This window comes from Rhinatrema bivittatum, chromosome 2 (assembly GCF_901001135.1).
Source record: "Rhinatrema bivittatum chromosome 2, aRhiBiv1.1, whole genome shotgun sequence".
NCBI classification, from domain to species: domain Eukaryota; kingdom Metazoa; phylum Chordata; class Amphibia; order Gymnophiona; family Rhinatrematidae; genus Rhinatrema; species Rhinatrema bivittatum.
In genome coordinates this window covers 720,009,824-720,029,872 of record NC_042616.1, presented here as the reverse complement: position 1 = coordinate 720,029,872, position 20,049 = coordinate 720,009,824, and the positions used below count along the sequence as shown (strand labels likewise).

At 45.8% G+C, this 20,049-nt stretch overlaps 1 protein-coding gene across 3 annotated transcripts in view; it reads left to right on the top strand.

Annotated features, from left to right (window-relative positions):
* Positions 1-20,049, top strand: part of RGS22 (regulator of G protein signaling 22) — a 915,000-nt gene that overhangs the window by 211,977 nt on the left and 682,974 nt on the right. For all 3 annotated transcript variants that reach the window (XM_029591789.1, XM_029591788.1, XM_029591791.1), the window contains exon 6: positions 10,556-10,736. In XM_029591789.1, the coding sequence (XP_029447649.1) occupies positions 10,556-10,736 (181 nt within the window). The remainder of the gene's footprint in view (positions 1-10,555; positions 10,737-20,049) is intronic.

Genomic DNA, 20,049 nt, shown 5'->3' with positions numbered 1-20,049 from the left:
AAGACGTATGGAGTTGCCACTATTAATATTGAAGAATTTCAGCTAATCAATAAAAATTTATTATAACTTTGAAGGTGGACTTGCCTTACTATTTCCTTGCACGCTGGTAATTGAAGTCTCCCATTATTACCGCACTACCAATTTGGTTAGCTTCCCTAATTTCTCTTAGCATTTCACTGTCCGTCTCACCATCTTGACCAGGTGGATGGTAGTATACCCCTATCACTATAGTCTTCCCCGACACACAAGGGATTTCTACCCATAAAGATTCAATTTTGTTTTTAGTCTCATGCAGGATGTTTATCCTGTTGGACTCTATGCCATCCCGGACATAAAGCGCCACACCTCCTCCCGAGTGCTCCTCTCTGTCATTGCGATATAATTTGTACCCCGGTATAGCACTGTCCCATTGGTTATCCTCTGTCCACCATGTCTCTGAGATGCCAATTAAGTCTATGTCATCATTCACTGCTATACATTCTAATTCTCCCATCTTACTTCTTAGACTTCTGGCATTAGCATACAAACATTTCAAAGTTTGTTTTTTGTTTGTATTTTCATTCTGCTTTTTAATTGATAGGGATAAGTTAGAATTTTTTAGCTCAGGTGAGTTTTTAGTTACAGGCACTTGGACTGCTTTTCTAATTATTGGAACCTCACTGTCGGGATGCCCTAATTCTAATGCATCATTAGTATCCTTTAAAGATACCTCTCTCCGAACCATGCGCTGCTGAGCGACTGTCGGCTTTCCCCTTTGTTCTAGTTTAAAAGCTGCTCTATCTCCTTTTTAAAGGTTAGCTCCAGCAGTCTGGTTCCACCCTGGTTAAGGTGGAGTCCATCCCTTCGGAAGAGACTCCCCCTTCCCCAAAAGGTTCCCCAGTTCCTAACAAAACTGAATCCCTCTTCCTTGCACCATCGTCTCATCCACGCATTGAGACTCCAGAGCTCTGCCTGCCTCTGGTGACCTGTGCGTGGAACAGGGGGCATTTCAGAGAATGCTACCCTGGAGGTTCTGGATTTAAGCTTTCTACCTAAGAGCCTAAATTTGGCTTCCAGAAGCTCCCTCCCACATTTTCCTATGTCGTTGGTGCCCACATGTACCTCGACAGCCGGCTCCTTCCCAGCACTGTCTAAAATCCTATCTAGGTGACGTGTGAGGTCCACCACCTTCGCACCAGTTAAGTTGCTATTGGAGTAGGAATGTGTCTAACGTCCTTTAAATGTATTAATGAATTCACTATGTGTCTGGTAGTAGCCTACCGGGGTCTGATCGAATTCTCAATAAAGTTTTTGTTGATTTTTTTTTTTTTTTGTGAAAGTGGCACCTGTCTATAAATTAAGGGATGAGCTAGGGATGGGTGGACAAGGGGTAGGAGGGTTGGGAAATACAAACAGTCTAACTTCAGTTAGTCAGCCTGAGTGACTCACTGCTCTCTTGATTAACAAGTGTTGGTCCCTATTCAAACCCAATCACACTACCTCAACACCTTTCCAAGGTGAATAACTGAGCTGAACTATTCAACTTTTTTACTTAGGTATACACTGCTCCTAGCTTATTTCTAGCTTCTGGCTACTTTTTGGGGGGGTTGTTTTTTTTTTTTGTGGGTTTTTTTTTTCTCAATACAAGCACTCAGTTAGTATTAAATACAAACACTCAGTTCTTTAAAAGTCTGGAGAACACTCAGTTCTGCAGACTTTTAAAAATAAACACACTACCTACTGCTACCTTATTGACTGACTAAAAATACAAACAGTCTAACTTGTTTATTCACTGCCTACCTACTGCTACCTTATTGACTGACTATTTAAAAATACAAACAGTCTAACTTGTTTATTCATTGCCTTTCTGACTATTAAAGGCACAAACACACTAAATAATATTCCCAAATAGTTAACTTTGCCCCAATACTTTTAAAAAAAGACAATGTCCCAAGCAAAAACTTACAGATTCCTTTCAGCCACCAGCAAGGTGATCCTCTCCTCTCAGTGTTCCCACTGGAATGTGTTGGTGCCCACATGTACCACGACAGCCGGCTGCTCCCCAGCACTGTTTAAAATCCTATCTAGGTGACGTGAGAGGTTTGCTACCTTCGCACCAGGTAGGCAAGTTACCAGGCAATCCTCACGCCCACCAGCCACCCAGCTGTCTACATTCCTAATAATCAACTCACCAGCTATGATGGTTGATCTAGCCCTTCCCTCCTGGGCAGTAGCCCTGGGAGTCACATCGTCGGTGCGAGAGGACAATGCACCACATGGAGAGCCGGTCCTTGCTATAGGATCATTTCCTGCTGCACCAAGATGATGCTCTCCGATCATGAGACCTTCCTCCTCCAAGGCAGCACCAGGGCTGCCAGTCTAGAGTTGAGAATTGGATACTATGTCCCTGAATGTCTCATCTATATACCTCTCTTTCTGCCTCAGCTTCTCCAGGTCTTCCACTCTAGCCTCCAGAGTTCAAAATCGTTCTCTGAGAGACAGGCGCTGTTTGCATCGAATGCACATGTACAATTTCTCACCGATAGGTAAAAAATAATACATGTGACACTCAATGCAAAAGACTGGTAGGCCCCCCTCTTGCTGCTGAACTGCTGCCTTTATCTTAAATGTGTTCAGTTCCTAGTTACGTTTAGGTTGCTATGGGAGTAGGAATGCGTACAATTAGGGGCCTTTAAATGTATTAGTGTATTCACTATATATCTTGTGTAACCTATAAGGGATGATCAAATTCTTGATAAGCTGTGGGGAATTTCTGAATTTAAGTTAAAATGCAGATTTAAAAAAAAAAAAAAATTATTTTTAGTGTGAAAGTGACACCTGCCTACAAATTAAAAGATGAGCTAGGGTTGGGAGGGTTGGGAAATACAAACACACAAACTGACTACCTATTCAATACAGACACATGAACACACTAAATAATATACCCCAATAGTTTAGTTCACTTCAATACTTTTAAGTTTTAAAAATTTCTCCAATCAGTACTAACTGATTCTTTTCAAATACCAGAAACGTGATTCTCTCCTCTCAGTGCTCCTACTGGATTGTGATATCCAGGGTCTCTCATAGAGAAGGGACAATACAGGACATTAGAAGTGACGGGGAAGTGAAAATTGTATTTTGTTGAAAGTACTGTGAGCCATGAACTTTTCACCAGTCTGAACAGTTTTGAAAATTGCTCTCTGAATGAGAGAACACATTCATCTATAATTCCTTGTAATTGGTTAGTTGGTATATTTGATTTGCTGACCAATAAGACCTTTGGGGCGGATTTTCAGAGCCCTGCTCGCGTAAATCCGCCCAAAACCGGGCGGATTTACGCGAGCAGGGCCCTGCGCGCCGGGAAGCCTATTTTACATAGGCCTCCCGGCGCGCGCAGAGCCCCGGGACTCGCGTAAGTCCCGGGGTTCTCGGAGGGGGGCGTGTCGGGGGGCGGGCCCGGTCGTCGCGGCGTTTCGGGGGCGTGTCGGCCGCGTTTTGGGGGCGGGTACGGGGGCGTGGCCGCGCCCTCCGTACCCGCCCCCAGGTCGCGGCCCGGCGCGCAGGAGTCCCGCTCGCGGGATGGGGGTTTAGACAGGGATGGGGGTTTAGACAGGGCCGGGCGGGGTGGGTTAGGTAGGGGAAGGGAGGGGAAGGTGAGGGGAGGGCAAAGGAAAGTTCCCTTCTAGGCCGTTCCGATTTCGGAGCGGCCTAGGAGGGAACGGGGGTAGGCTGTGCGGCTCGGCGCGCGCAGGCTATACGAAATCGATAGCCTTGCGCGCGCTGATCCAGGATTTTAGCCGATACGCGCGACTACGCGCGTATCTACTAAAATCCAGCGTACTTTTGTTTGCGCCTGGAGCGCAAACAAAAGTAGGCTGTTCGCGCTCGTCTGAAAATCTACCCCTTTGTTTGGAATGCATTTAATTTTAGTTGATTCATTTCATCCAGAGACAGATTTAGAAGGATCAGTATTTGATGGAGTGTAAATCTGTAGATCATCAGCATACATTTGAAAGTTGAAACCAAATAATCTAATAATAAAAGTCCTAGATGAAAATAAATATTGAAAGAGAAGGAAATAAAATAGATTGCTGATGGAATACACACTCAATTTTTTTATGAAGTATTCCTCTAATTTACTTTCTGGTAACGATTTTCCAAATACACTTTATTTATTTATTTATTTATTTAAATTCTTTTACTATACCGATACTCAAGACGAGGTCTTATCGTACCGGTTTATAATATAACAGGGGAAACCAATTAACAGCTAAGTAGAAGGTAAAGTTACAAAAAACAGGGAGCGAAAAACATGGGAGATGGAAGACAGGAAAGATTTAAAATGATAACAAATGCAGAGTGAAAAAATAATCAACTAAAAACCATAGAGTAGCGAGACTTAAATAGAGATTTATCCTAGGCGATTATTAACATAATACCGTGTTTCCCCGATAGTAAGACACCCCTGATAGTAAGACGTAGTGGGAATTTTAGGGGGGTTGGCTAATGTAACACATCCCCCGAAAGTAAGACGTACCTGTCATTTCAAAAAAAAATTATTTTTAAATACCTGTCGGAGGGCCGCGTGGGTCCAGGCGGCTGGCGGCGGGAGCCGGGTGGTCGCGTGTTAAATCTAGGCCGCGGGCGGGTGGGCGCTTGTTCCAGGCGGCGGCGGCTGGGGGGGGGGGGGGCGGGTGGACGCGCGTTAGTTCGAGACGGCCGGCGGGCGGCGGGTGGTCGCGTGTTAAATCTAGGCCGGGTCGCACAGGCGCGCATTCATTCACTGCCGGTGGGGGCTGCCTCGGCAGCCCCCACCGGCAGTGAATGAATGCGCGCACAGGCCCACAGCGCCTGTGCGACCCCTGCGATTCGGCGCTGGGGGCTGCCGGTGGGGGCTGCCGGTGGGGGCTGCGGCAGTGAATGAATTCATTCATCCAGGCGGAGGAGCCGGCTGCTTTCGCCGCTGCCGGCTGCTTTCGGCTGCCGCTGCCGGCTGCTTTCGGCGCTCAAGGCAGTCACATGCTTACGTCACGGCATGTGACTGCCTTGAGCGCCGAAAGCAGCCGGCAGCGGCAGCCGAAAGCAGCCGGCAGCGGCGAAAGCAGCCGGCTCCTCCGCCTGGATGAATGAATTCATTCACTGCCGCAGCCCCCACCGGCAGCCCCCACCGGCAGCCCCCAGCGCCGAATCGCAGGGGTCGCACAGGCGCTGTGGGCCTGTGCGCGCATTCATTCACTGCCGGTGGGGGCTGCCGAGGCAGCCCCCACCGGCAGTGAATGAATGCGCGCCTGTGCGACCCGGCCTAGATTTAACACGCGACCACCCGCCGCCCGCCGGCCGTCTCGAACTAACGCGCGTCCACCCACCGCTGCCGCCGCCTGGAACAAGCGCCCACCCGCCCGCGGCCTAGATTTAACATGCGACCACCCGGCTCCCGCCGCCAGCCGCCTGGACCCACGCGGCCCTCCGACAGGTATTTAAAAATAATTTTTTTTTGAACACTCAGGTTTTTTTTCCAATATAAGACATACCCTGAAAGTAAGACATAGTGGGACTTTTGGGGGTAAAAAGAAAGTAAGACGCTGTCTTATATTCGGGGAAACACGGTATATCCTGTGGGAGGAGGAGACAAGGAGAGGTGAGCGGGGGGGGGGGGGGGGGGGGGGCGGGGGGTGGTGTCAGGGCAGGGACTGGAAAGGGGAGGGGGGCTGTGAATAGGGAAGAAATCGAGGGTGAGAGTCAAAGTTGGTTGATCGAGGTTCCTTCAACGGTATGCTTGTGTGAACAACCAGGTTTTCAGTTTCTTTCTGAAGGAGAGGTGGCATTGTTCTTGGCGTATATCTGAGGGGAGCGAATTCTAATGGAGCGGACCTGCTGTCGAAAGTGCTCGCTTGTGAATAGAGTTGTGGACCGAGGATTTTTTGGGGGGGGCCTTGAGCAAGCCTTTGTAGGCAGTTCTAGTCGGCCTTGCGGAAGTATGTAGTTCGAGAGGGATGGCGAGTTGGAGTGTGGACTGTTGGTAGACGGATTTGTGGATGATGGTGAGAGCCTTGAAGAGTATTCTGTATTGGATGGGTAGCCAATGTAGGATTTTTAGGATTGGTGTGATGTGGTCCTTACGACGTGTGTTTGTAAGGATCCTGGCCGCTGCGTTTTGCAGCATCTGTAGAGGTTTAGTAGTAGAAGCTGGGAGACCGAGTAGTAGAGCGTTACAATAGTCGATCTTTGAAAACAGAATGGCTTGAAGCACTGAACAGAAATCCTGGAAGTGTAAGAGCGGTCTTAGCTGCTTCAGGACCTGAAGCTTAAAGAAACATTCTTTGGTTGTAGCGTTAATGAACTTTTTGAAATTCATTCTAGAGTCAAGGGTGGCCCCTTAAACCTGTTCCACTGAACTAAAGGCTATGTTGAGCTCTAATAAGATTAAAAGGAGAAATATTTCATATCCAGATCCTGTCTCATGTTAACCGTCAGGGCAATGAGAGAAATCTCAGGGCTGAAACCTAATCTGAACCCCAACTGAAAATGATCTAAAAACTCAGATCGTGTAAGCCCATTTATTAATTGTCCAAAAATACACTTTTCAATTAACTTACTTAAAATTAGAAAATTTTGGTTCATTAGAGGCTTCTAACTGCAAGACATATGGTACATTCACACCCTGCAAAAGCCTAATATATTACGCTTGGAGGTGGACCCTTGTCCTGGAGCAGTGGAGAACGGCTCCCTGGTAGGGACCAGGAAGCACCTTCCCCCAGGGGGCGGAGCACAGGAGGAGACAGAGGCTAGGATGAATTTCACCACTGGAAGCCCGAGGTCCCCCCAGGTGGAGCCCATAGGGACCTGGGCCGCTTGGACTTAGGTGGGCCTCCCGGAGAGGTAGTATAGAGGCGTGCCCACGAACAGCAAGGGAGCGCGGTCGGACTTCACGCTGTTGGTCTGGAGAAGCAAGGAAGGCCAGACCAGTAGGCAATGACAAGGCAAGGGACAGAGCCAGAATCAGGAGACATGGTCAACAAGGCAGAGATCAGGTTCCGGAGGTCAGACGAGGTCACAAGGTAAGCTGAGATCAGGATGCAGGCAGCAGACAGGAAGGTCAAGGAACAGGCCGTGGTCAGTACCAGAGAGACAGTCCGAGGGTACTACCTGGGGAGACGAACAGACAGACGCTGGAACAGAAGGATGCTGGAACAAGGCTGGAACAGTAGGATGCAGTAACAAGACTGGAACAAGACTATGAACGCTGAGGCAAACTAGTACACTTACAGTGCCGACCCGATTGCCAAGGCAAGGAAGTGCAGGCAGGGACTTCCTTATATCAGTCCATCAATCAGGACACGCAGCAGAGCTAGGACCCGCCCCTGGCCATACAAGAGGCCAGGCGGTTCGCGTGCGCGTGCGTAGGAGCATAGCCAATGCCACTGGAGACGCCGAACTCCGCCGTGAGGCCTCGTGCGCAGTTGAAGGCCCGGCGAACGCTGCCGTGGGACGCCAAGGCCTAGAGGAGTTCACGGCTGCCACTGGGGAGGCCAACCCGTGACCTGCGGAGGAGCTAGCTAGGTGAGCAGGCCTGTGCGCGGGCTGGGAGCGGATGGGGCTTGCAACAGTACCCCCCCTTCTAGGCCTCCCTCTACGCAGCTGTGGCTTGTCAGGATAGGTCCTATGGAAGGCTTTAAAGAGTTCTTTGTCGAGAATGTTGGGGGAAGTTTCCCACGAGTTCTCCTCGGCCCCATAACCCTCCCAAGCTAAGAGGTACTCCCATCTACCTCGACACTGACAGACGTCGAGGACCTCTCTTACCTGGAGTGATGAGTCTGGTTCGGTAGAGATCCATGGAGGTGAAGGAACTTTACGAGAGGGCCAGGAGAGGACCAAATGCTTCAACAGTGAGACATGAAATGTGTTATGGATGCCCATGGCATGTGGTAGCTGGAGCTGATAAGATACTGCTCCCACTCTTTGAAGCACCGGAAATGGGCCAATGTACTTGGGAGCCAGGCGATGAGAAGGAAGTCTCAACCTTATGTGTCGGGCGCTTCACCACACCTTCTGACCAAGACGAAGAGTGGAGCGGTGCGTTTATGGGCATTAGAAGTATGCTTGGAGCGTTCAGCGGCCTGGGTAAGGCGTTCTTGGACTTGATTCCACACCTAGTGAATGGAGTGGGCCATGAATTGCACGGCTGGTGAAGGAACAGTCAGAGGAACTGGGAAGTCCATCTAGGAAGATGGATTGCAGACAATCGTCTTGCCACTCGAGCTCAGTAGCCAGGGTCCTGAACTCCACCGAAAACTCAGAGAGCGTCCGCGACCCTTGACAGAGGTGGAGTAGATTATGGCTAGCTACAGCTTGGCAGCCTGGGTCTCTGAAGGTCTGCTTGAAGAGAGCAACAAACTCGGGTAGCTTGGAAAGCATTGGATCAGAGCATTCCCATAAGGGAGAGGCCCATGTCAGAGCTTTCCCTTCCAGGCTGGAAAGGATGAAGATCACTTTGGTTGTTTCCTTTGGGAACAAGGATGGTTGCAGTGCAAATTGCATGAAGCACTGATTGAGGAAGCCACGACAGGAGCGTGGGTCCCCATTGTATCGTGGACGTGCAGGGAGCGTCAACGATGCTTGGGTAGCATAGAGGCCGATAGGCCAGAGCTGTATCTCGCAGCTGGGAATGAAGCTTTTCCACCAAAGAGGCTAGCGATTTCAAAGCCCTGCAATGTCCTTGGACTTTGGCAGCCAAACCGGTAGGGCCCTGGAGGCGGGAGACTCCGCCGAGTCCATGGCCTTGGCAACCTGTTGTACTTGGAGGTGGACACTTGTCCTGGAGCAGTGGAGAACGGCTCCCTGGTAGGGACCAGGAAGCACCTGCCCCCAGGGGGCGGAGCACAGGAGGAGACAGAGGCTAGGATGAGCTTCACCACTGGAAGCCTGAGGTCCCCCCGGGTGGAGCCTGTAGGGACCTGGGCCGCTTGAACTTAGGTGGGCCTCACAGGGTCTCCCGGAGAGGTAGTAGAGAGGCATGCCCATGAACAGCAAGGGAGCGCGGTCGGACTTCACGCTGTTGGTCTGGAGAAGCAAGGAAGGTCAGAACAGTGTAGGCGATTACAAGGCAAGGGACAGAGCCAGAATCAGGAGACATGGTCAACAAGGCAGAGATCAGGTTCTGGAGGTCAGACGAGGTCACAAGGCAAGCTGAGGTCAGGATGCAGGCAGCAGACAGGAAGGTCAAGAAACAGGCCAAGGTCAGTACCAGAGAGGCAGTCGGAAGGTACTACCTGGGGAGACAAACAGAAGGATGCTGGCGCAGATGGACGCTGGAACAGAAGGATGCTGGAACAAGGCTGGAACAGTAGGGTGCGGTAACAAGGCTGGAACAAGACTATGAACGCTGAGGCAAACTAGTACACTTACAGTGCTGACCCGATTGCCAAGGCAAGGAAGTGCAGGCAGGGACTTCCTTATATCAGTCCATCAATCAGGACGCGCCGTGGAGCTAGGACCCGCCCCTGGCCCTACAAGAGGCCGGGCGGTCCATGCGTGCTCTTGTAGGGGTGTGGCCAAAGCCACTGGAGACACCAAACTCCGGCATGAGGCCTGGTGCACAATGGAAGGCCCGGCGACCGCCACTCAGGACACCGAGGCCTAGAGGATCTCGCGGCTGCCGTTGGGGAGGCCGACCCGTGACCCACAGAGGAGCTAGCGAGGTGAGCAGGCAACATAATAGATGAATAAATTGTTAGGTTTTGTTTCTAAAATGTTGTCCTTTTAGGTATTGGTTACCCACTTCCCAGTACACAATACCACTAAATCTCATTGAATTACCACAAATGGCATCTTCAAGAGAAAAGAATGCATTTTTAAGTTTTTTTCTTGAGTGTACTATTGTAAGCTGCTTTCAGCGTTTTTACTGATAATGCAGTATATACATTTTATAAATAAACCAATAAATATGACTTTTCTTTGAAAAGTCAAAGAGGTTCTGACTTGGCTTCTTGGCATCAGGAAGGTAATCATTAAGCTATTATTGATGTCTTCAAACGTGTTCAAATACTCAAGGAGAGGTGGTAATGAAAATTTCTGAGGGGGGAGGTGACACAGGATTCAGATGAGATTTTGTTTGCTGCAAGAAGGCACTATGCTTCTAAGCACAGCATAACAACACTGAAGTTTGGTGAACTTTGAACACACTCTGACCTGTAGGTCACCCACAAAACAATAGCTGAGTCATAAATCTGATTCCCAATACTGGAAATTAACCTCAAGATAACTCCTTATTGGGAAACAAATTAATTGGAGGGTACAAATGAACACCCTGCCCCACCAGTTTTTCAAGGACTGAGGGCAAATCATTTGTATTAATTAAATGAGACTTGGTGATATTATGTCCTGGAAAGCTAGTGACAATATCTAAAAGTACAAAATTTTAGAAACAAAACCAATGTATTTAACTTTGAGGCCTCTAAGGGCTCCAAATGTCCCCAGTTATTTTGTGTAGAGCATGGTTGTGAAAACACAACACATAAAAGAAAACTTGTGAATATATATGCTAAAGTAAACTTTTTTTGGTCTATCAACATTACAGGCTTGCTAAACTGATGTCACAAGTGAAACTGAGTAGCTCTGGTATAACATTGCGTATTGATCCAAGATATCGTCCATGGTCTTCTGAAAAGGAAAAGCTTTCCCTTCTTCGTACTTCTATAATAAGTTCTGAGGAAGAAGATAAAGACATTACAAAAAAGTTATTTGTCTCTGTTGGCGAGGTAAGAGCTAGAACACACATGCATATAGAAACTGAATGTAACTATTTAGGCTATTTTTCAGTTGCTTTTGTGTTAGCTGCACAACCAGCAACTTTTTCTAAATTTCATATTAGTGTTTAGCTGCCTGAAATTGAGGGAGATACAAAAACAAAACTGGATCCTGTCTGAATGATTTTATCAGGCACTTGTACAAACTAAAACATCATAGAATTATATTGCCATAATATCTGCATAAATCAAGACCTACAGTTATGCAACCATTTCTGAAATGAAGAGCTTTTGAGGTTGGACTGGTGGCTGTTCAGCAGAGAAACACCGAAGAGCCACTACAGAATAGTTTGTACAGAAAACACCCGTCTCTTCTGGTTTAGAGCCACTATACCTGTATCTGAAGAAGGCACGCTGATGAAGAACTTTCGTTCAAAACACGGTCCCATGTCAGGCTAAGAAGAGACGGGCATTTCCTGTAATAAATGCATTATTGTTAATTGTGTGTGGGGAAGAAGGGGCCGGGGCTACAAGGCTGTAAGCTTTACCTATGATGCCTAATACCCTTCCGCGTGGGAAAGCAGGATTTTGGAGCTGTGCTGTTTTGAGTCCTGTGGCTCTCTCTAGTCTCATCCAGGGTTTCATTTTTCTTTTTAAGCCCTGGAGGAACAATATAGATTAGTCTGGTCTCCCTTTCCCTTCTCCTCTTTAGAGTAGGTAGGCAGTGCAGAACCTGGGGAACTATATAAAAGCAGCAGACTCTGTAGCACTCAGCCAATTGGAATACACTGCAATGGGGGGGGGGGGGGGGCAGGCAGGTTTACAGAGAAATGGAGGCAAGCTACAATCAGAAAAAGGGATGGGATGAGCCAAGAGGAAGTGCCTGTGCGGTGCTGGGCGGGCTTCTGTAGGCTGTGGAACCAGTGAGTCTCTTGAAGTGGGTCTGGGAATGGGAGAGATAGAGGGCTGCCAGCAAGGGCTGGCACAAAGTGGGTATCTAAAAGAATGTGTGTGGGTGTTTGTGTCTGACACTGGCTGGCAGTGTGGTTGTCACATTACTTGGCAACTGGCTCAAGAGCTGATTGGTTAAAAAGGGACTTTATTACCAGACCAGGAATCCAAGATATAATTATGAGAGATGTAACCAGACTTGGGGGGCAGATGGAAACCGATTGCATGGGTATAGAGGGTACACAGCTTTGTTTTCTCACCCCTGGTCTAGGTTGTGTTCTACTACTTACAGGCCGATACAGTACAGTGCGCTTCGCCGGAGCACACTGTTAACCCGCGTTTGGACACAGACAGGCAGCCAAACTTTACAGGAAAGAAGTTACGTTTGGCAAGGCTTGTCCTGGCCAAAGAAGAATTCTTATACCCTCCTTGACACAAGAGGGGCAACATCAAGGCAAAGACATGAGCCTGGAGTGAAATAAGATGGGAGTTTAACGGGTAAGTGTTTTTTATTCTGGGGTACCAGCCTATATCCTTGGGTTGAAAGCTGGGTGGCACTTGCAGGTTTGGAGTGGTAGAGGATTCAGGAATGGTGTCACCTCTCCCCAGTGGGCTAGCTTTATTTGCAGCTGGGGGTTGGTAGTGTGTGTAATGGAAGGCATTGTGGCATTTATCTTAATTATTGAGGTCGGTAAATTATGGTTTAACCTGGATGCAAAGAATGTGAACGGATAGCACCGGTGTTTTGTACTTTAGAAATCTGTGAAGAACAGTATATTTCGGATTGATGAATTGTTTATTCTGCATGAGTCCCTGAAGAAGCTCCGATTGAGAGGAGAAACAAAGATCTTTTGTTTGTGATTACACTGTGGCGAGCAAGAGGTGGCGTTCACAGTGTTAAGGAAATAACCAACGGTTTAAAAAAAACATCTGAGAAATAATGGATAGTGGACTATGACCCAATTGAGGTGAGCAGTGGTGGTTATCCACTGCATTAAGGAAATAATAATGAGAGATTTGTAAAATTGAATAAACAAATTATTGTTATATTTATGTGATTTCATGTTCACAGTGTATTGATATAAAATTGATGGTGAAGTGTATTAGGGGTCTCTATGTTCATCAGACATATGTTTTAAATGTTTTTAGTATGGTGTGAATGTGTGATATAGAGAATTTTTATTGTCTAGATAGAGTGAGGATTGTGATATGATTCAATAAAGTTTGCACATTCCTTGGTATTGTTTAAATATTCTCTGGGTATTGTATTATTCTTTTGTAGGAAGCAGCAGATATCTTGGCCCTTCAACCGAGCATTCCATGGTTAGAGCAAGTGAGAGTAGTAACTTAGAACTAATTTATCTATTCTCCTGCAGCATGACCCTCTGACTGTATGTGTTATCGCTTTTGTTTTTCTTTGAATCACATCAATATCATATCATTTACTCCATGCATAGCTCCTATGATAGTCTAGTTATATATGGGCTGCCAGTAATTGTATATTTAATCTCTTAATGTAATTGTTCTAGTTTCTATTGTCTATTTCCATGTGCACTATTTATGAAAGATATACTAGTACTTTAAACCTATGTTCAATGTTTTGGTCAAAAGTTTACTTTCAAAAAGGTGGTTAATAAATCATAATAGATAATAATAAAATATCTTTATGGATGGTGTGATGAAATGTTGTAATTTACAATTATCACTTGATTTTTTTCCCTGTTGCATCCCACATTAGAAACATTTGGAGTATTCTTTATGGATACAATGTTCTATCAATGAGTGCTACCTCTGCACAACATATGCAGCAGGAGAGGCCAACTGTACAACCTTAACATATTTGGGATTTAGCATATTCATGAGAGAGAACCTGTGCAGATACTCCTTTGTGAAGCATGCCTAGATGCACAGGGACTTTGCCTGTGAACATGGGTTTTCTAGAAGCCAGGTTATGGTAGGCCCTAATTGGCCAGCTTTCTACGGATACCTTGGGAGAGCTAGGTTTACTTAATATGGCTTCATTATGTGCATTTACAAAGGATACACCTCTGCTGTGTACACATCGCTTTATTTATTTATATGATTTATATTTCATGTATGTCATAGGATATTTGACTTCCAGTAATCACCATTCTTTTTGTCTTTTGTTTCCCTCATTCAGCTAAAACTTTGAGAGGTAGAGGAGGAGAGTAACATTCCCATTCAGGAGGAGGAGGACATGGAGGGTGATGAAGAAGCGGACAATGAAGAGGAAGAAGAGCAGGTAGAGGAGGACTGCACTGCTACATGCCCATCTTCTTCCCCAGTGGGCCTTCCAGCCGTACCTGCTATAGGTGCACCCATACCTCTGCCTGCCACTGCACACCCACCTGTCCCAGGACAATGAAATACTGGTGCAGGAGTTGCAGGCCTTGACTAGCATCAACACCTTCCTGGAGAGGAAGTTGCAGGCACTCAGTGGGACAACTGTCACCCTTACCAGGGAAGTAACTGAGTAGTATATGGGCAAATGCTTGGAGTCTTAGGGCCAGCGGCCCTAATACAGCAATGTTGGCTTTGGGGAAACAAATGGAGGATTGCTGTAGGGGAATGTTTGTTGGGGAGTTCTATGGGAATGTTGGGAGGGGGGAGTAGATTGGGAGTGGTTTGTCGGAGAGTTGACATGTAATATTAATATGTTTTGTATATTTATTTAAATTGTTTTTATAAATATTTTTTTATCATTTCATTTCATCATTTGTTGTTCCTTTATTTGGATGTATTTACTTTACATCAGACACATGTACATCATCGGTCAATGCATAACACACTCATCATTGCAACACACTTTGTCAGACAGACCATTTTGCCATTGCAAATAAACATTGTGCCGTATGAAGATTATTAGCAGAAGGTTTGGAGCCTTCCAAATGCAAAGCAGAAGTGTCAAGCTATGGACAGGGGAAAACACATCATAAGCAAGCTATCAACAGCTTACACTAATAACAAGCTACTCCTCTCTAGACTTTCAGATATCTTGCAGTTATCTTTACTGGCCCTTTGCTTCTGACAATGTTGATCTCAAATGTGAAATATGTTCTCATATGACAGCAAAGCTTCTGAGTCAGCAGCATATGGGTTGCTGGCAGGTGTTGTGGAGGTAGGGTCCAAGACTTTGGAACCTGTTGCCAAAGGACAGAGAAGAAGCAGCAGCTGATATGAGGGTTTTGCCAGCTTCTAATGGTAGGCAAAGGAGGACGCTGTAGGCCAGTTGCTGCTAGGATCTACAGAAGAGCCACAACATTGTAACCACAATGATCACATTTGATTATAGTTTTAAGACAAAGTTCATAACAACAAGACTAGGTACCTAGGCTGAATACTCATGCAGGAAAACCACAGGGCTGTGAGATGTAGTTAAAAGTAGGATTATGTTTCAACTCTAGAAAGTGCATTTCTGTATTGTAGTACATTTCAAAACAAAGGGTCATCATATATGTATGGGAAATACAAACAAAGTGCTAGAAGACTATATCACTAACCAAGCTCTCCAATGTACACATGTTTAATATCTGAGTTGCCACACGCATGCCAGATGAGCAGGGCCAAATATGCTAGTTGATATCAGGGATCAGAAAAGATGTCCCAGTTGAGCACAAACCCCTATGTGCAGCATACAAGTGGTACACACATGCAATTTAAAAGGGCACAGTTGATACAATATAGCTATAATAGATTCACCCCAATTGTCAGGTATTGGTCGCTCGGTCAGGAGTTTCACACAATGCATGCCTGCAGTTCTAAGTAAGAACTGCAGGCATGCATTGTGCTAAGTCATGTGCTACTTGTAAAGAGTTTCCAATAGCAAGCAATCTGAAGTGTGTTCACAATACACAAAGCTCAAATTGGATTAGTGCAGTGACAAGTAGCCCAAACCAGTGGTGGGCAAACTAGGGGTCATGGGCCATATCCAGCCCTTAAAGGTTTTTAATCCTTTCCACCTATTACTTGGACATATGTGCAGCCCACCAATGCTCTGTTTTGCATGCCCGACATCATCCAAAGGCCACGTTATTGTCCTTGATGATGCTTGAGCAGGGAAGTTGTAATATCGGTGCGTGGGAAGGAGAGGCCCTGTTAATCAGCAAAGTTGATAGGGTTCCCACTTCCCGCTAGCAGGAGAGATCACATTCATCAGCACTGGGGGGTTCCCACCCCCATCAGCGAGGACAGACCCCATTTTTTGGCACTGACAGGAACCCTGCCAGCCCACAGAGACATAGAGATGCAGCAGCAGCATTCGGCGGTGACGAAAAAGAATAGACATGCAGCAGCGCCGCCCACCAGAGCTCAGGCTGCTGAGGCCGAAAAAGAAAAAAAGATGCGGCAGCGGTGCCCATTGGAACCCAGGCTGGTGGGGCCAAAAAAGAAAAAAAAGATGCAGCAAGCCCAGGCCAGTGGTGCCGAAGGAGGAGAAGGGAAATGCGGCAGTGGCGCCCACCAGAGGAGAAGAAGAGAGCCCGAGTGATGGGTGGCTAATTCAATGCAGGCCAGCAGGACTGAAAAATGAGTGTTTGGGAGTGTGCTTGTGTGTGTGTCTGTGAAAGAGAGAGAGACACTGGGAGCCTGCTTCTGTGCGTGCCTGTGAAAGTGTGAGAGAGATTGGGAGCCTGTTTGTTTGTGTGCCTGTGAAAGAGAATGTCTACAATCTCAGAATGACTGGAATTAAAATTTTCCAAGTATGGAGAGGGAGGGAATTTTTAAAAATTCTTTTTAGTTTTAATTATTCGGTATTTGATATTTCTGCTCTTTTGAAATATTTGATTTTGGAAAAATGTTTAAATTTTTTTCTTAATCCTTGTTCTTAATTATTAGGTGTTCTGTTTGACATTTGTTTTGATATATACTTTTTATTAGTATGATTTCCTCACGGTTATGACTGATTTATATTTCTTGCTTATATGAGAAATGTTGATATTTCTGGTTTTGATTTATTCCATTGCATATGAGTCTGGCTTTTAGTGGTTTCAGTCCAGTTTTTTGTCTACATCTTACTATTTAAACATTATGACATGCATTTTTTAAATTTAATCTTTATTGGCATTAAATCTAACAAGAAAAAGATTTTTAATAGACATGATACAATATTCAATACATTATAAATCAAGACAGAATCTCAGGAATATCATCTTTAGTATTACATCCTCTAGCCCTTGTTAAAGAAAAAGGAAACCATTCCTTAATAGGAAGTTAAAGCAGGCAAAAAAAAAAAATATACAAAATAAAGAGAGAATGAGAGAAAATTAACAAAAATGTTTTAAACATTCAGCTACACCTCACCAGTTATCAAATACAACCATATTCAACCTGTTTCTTTATCAGTCAAGAATCTTACTAGGGGATCTGGATCATAGAAAACAAATTTATTACAGTGGTATAAAACTAGACATTTGCACGGATATTTGAAAAAGAAGGTAGCACTCACAGAAAGAACTCTCTGTTTTAATATCAACAATTTTCTCCTTCTACATTGAGTTGCTGCCGATATATCAGGAAAAATTGACATCTTTTGCCCACAGAACTGAATATTTTTACAGGAAAAATATTTATGAAAAAGAAAATCCTTATCTTTTTCTAGAGAAAAAGATACTAACAAAGTAGCCCTAACCATATCATCATCTGAGGATTCTAAGAGCATAGATATATCTGGCTCACTAGTAGTAGAATTAGGGCATCCTGACAGTGAGGTTCCAATAATAAGAAAAGTAGTCCAAGTGCCTGTAACTAAAAACTCACCTGAGCTAAAAAATTTCTAACTTATCCCTATCAATTAAAAAGCAGAATGAAAATACAAAAAAACCCCCAAACTTTGAAATGTTTTTATGCTAATGACAGAAGTCTAAGAAGTAAGATGGGAGAATTAGAATGTATAGCAGTGAATGATGACATAGAGTTAATTAGCATCTCAGAGACATGGTGGAAGGAGGACAACCAATGGGACAGTGCTATACCAGGGTACAAATTATATCGCAATGACAGAGAGGAGTACCCGGGAGGCGGTGTGGCGCTTTATGTCCGGGATGGCATAGAGTCCAACAGGATAAACATCCTGCATGAGACTAAATGCAAAATTGAATATTTATGGGTAGAAAGCCCTTGTGTGTCGGGGAAGACTATAGTGATAGGAGTATACTAACGTCCACCTGGTCAAGATGGTGAGACTGACAGTAAAATGCTAAGAGAAATTAGGGAAGCTAACCAAATTGGTAGTGCGGTAATAATGGGAGACTTCAATTACCCCAATATTGACTGAGTAAATGTATCATCGGGACACGCTAGAGAGATAAAGTTCCTGGATGGAATAAATGATAGCTTTATGAAGCAATTGGTTCAGGAACCGACGAGAGAGGGAGCAATTTTAGATCTAATTCTCAAGTGGAGCACAGGATTTGGTGAGAGAGGTAACAGTGGTGGGGCCGCTTGGCAACAGTGATCATAATATGATCAAATTTGAATTAATGACAGGAAGGGGGATAGTAAGCAATTCCACGGCTCTCGTGCTAAACTTTAAAAAGGGAAACTTTGATAAAATGAGAAAAATAGAAAAAAACTGAAAGGAGCAGCTACAAAAGCAAAAAGTGTGCAAGAGGCGTGGTCATTGTTAAAAAAATATTGTTGTGTTCCATGGCCGTGGAAGGCCACGACCGCGGTCCCCTGCCAGGCCCGTGACGGCGACCCGCTGTGGGAGCTTCGGGGTAGGCCTCTGATCCTGGCCCGTCGCTTCGACACGGGTCCCTATGATGCTCGCCGGAGGGAGAGCCGTCCCTGCTCCTCCCTCACGGCGTCCAGCAGCGTTTCTCTCCAAGGAGAGAATCCAAGATGGCCGCTGCCATCTTTAGGCGCGAGGCTGCGCCTCCTCCTCAGATTTAAAGGGACCTGATCCTTTTAACTACACTCACCTGTTCCCTATGAGCCAGAGCAGAGGAAGTATAAAAGGAGGCTTCCTCTGCTCATTCCTCGACTTGGCAACTGTTGGGTTAGTCAGGTCTGTTTGCTTCGGTGAGTTCTTCTACTTTGGATCCTTGTTCCTGTCTTGTCTTGGTGTTCCTGGTTCCTGACTTCGGATCGGCTAGCGGTGATTCCTGGTGTTTGACTTCGGACTGGCAAGCGGTGATTCTCTGGTGTGTGACTTCGGACTGGCAAGTGGTGATCCCTCGGTGTGTGACCTCGGACTGGTAAGCAACAACCCTCTGGCACTTGACCTTGGACTTCTTCTTGACCATCGTCTCCAAGGGCCCACCTATGTCCCAGTGGCCTGGGTCCTTATGGGCTCCTCCCGGGGGGACCGCGGGCTTCCAGTGGTGAAGCTCCAGTCAGCCCTTGCACCGAACACTCTACTTCTTGACCTCTCAAAGGTCCACCTAAGTCCCAGTGGTCCGGGTCCCTATGGGCTCCTCCTGGGGGGACCATGGGCTTCCAGTGGTGAAGACACAGTTCCTTCCTCGACGTCACGACTCTTCATTTGCCTTCACAGTCGCCTCTGTCTCCAGTGCCAAGGGCCAGCTGGTCATGTCTTCTGTCACTGCCTCGCCACCCGACAGGAGAACCTACGGATCTTTTTCCTAAGATATTCCATCCTCACGTCGGCCCAAGGGTTCACAAGCCTGAGCATAACAAATATCATCCTAGAAGCACAGTCCAGATGTATTCCACACATTAAGAAAGGTGGAAAGAAGGCAAAACGATTAGCAGCATGGTTAATGCTGGTTAATGCTGGTTAACGATTACCAGCATGGTAAATGCTGGTTAATGGAGGGGAAAGAAGCTATCTTAGCCAAAAGATCTTCATTCAAAAATTGGAAGAAGGATCCAACAGAAGAAAATAGGATAATGCATAAACGTTGGCAAGTTAAATGTAAGACATTGATAAGACAGGCTAAGAGAGAATATGAAAAGAAGTTGGCCATAGAGGCAAAAACTCACAGTAAAAACGTTTTAAAATATATCCGAAGCAGAAAGCCTGTGAGGGAGTCAGATGGACCATTAGATGATCGAGGGGTTAAAGGGGCACTTAGAGAAGATAAGGCCATCGCGGAAAGATTAAATGATTTCCTTGCTTCGGTGTTTACTGAAGAGGATGTTGGGGGAGGTACCTGTACTGGAGAAGGTTTTCATGGGTAATGATTCAGATGGAATGAACCAAATCACGGTGAACCCAGAAGATGTGGTAGACCTGATTGACAAACTGAAGAGTAGTAAATCACCTGGACCGAATGGTATACACCCCAGAGTTCTGAAGGAACTAAAAAAATGAAATTTCAGACTTATTAGTAAAAATTTGTAACCTATCATTAAAATCATCCATTGTACCTGAAGACTGGAGGATAGCTAATGT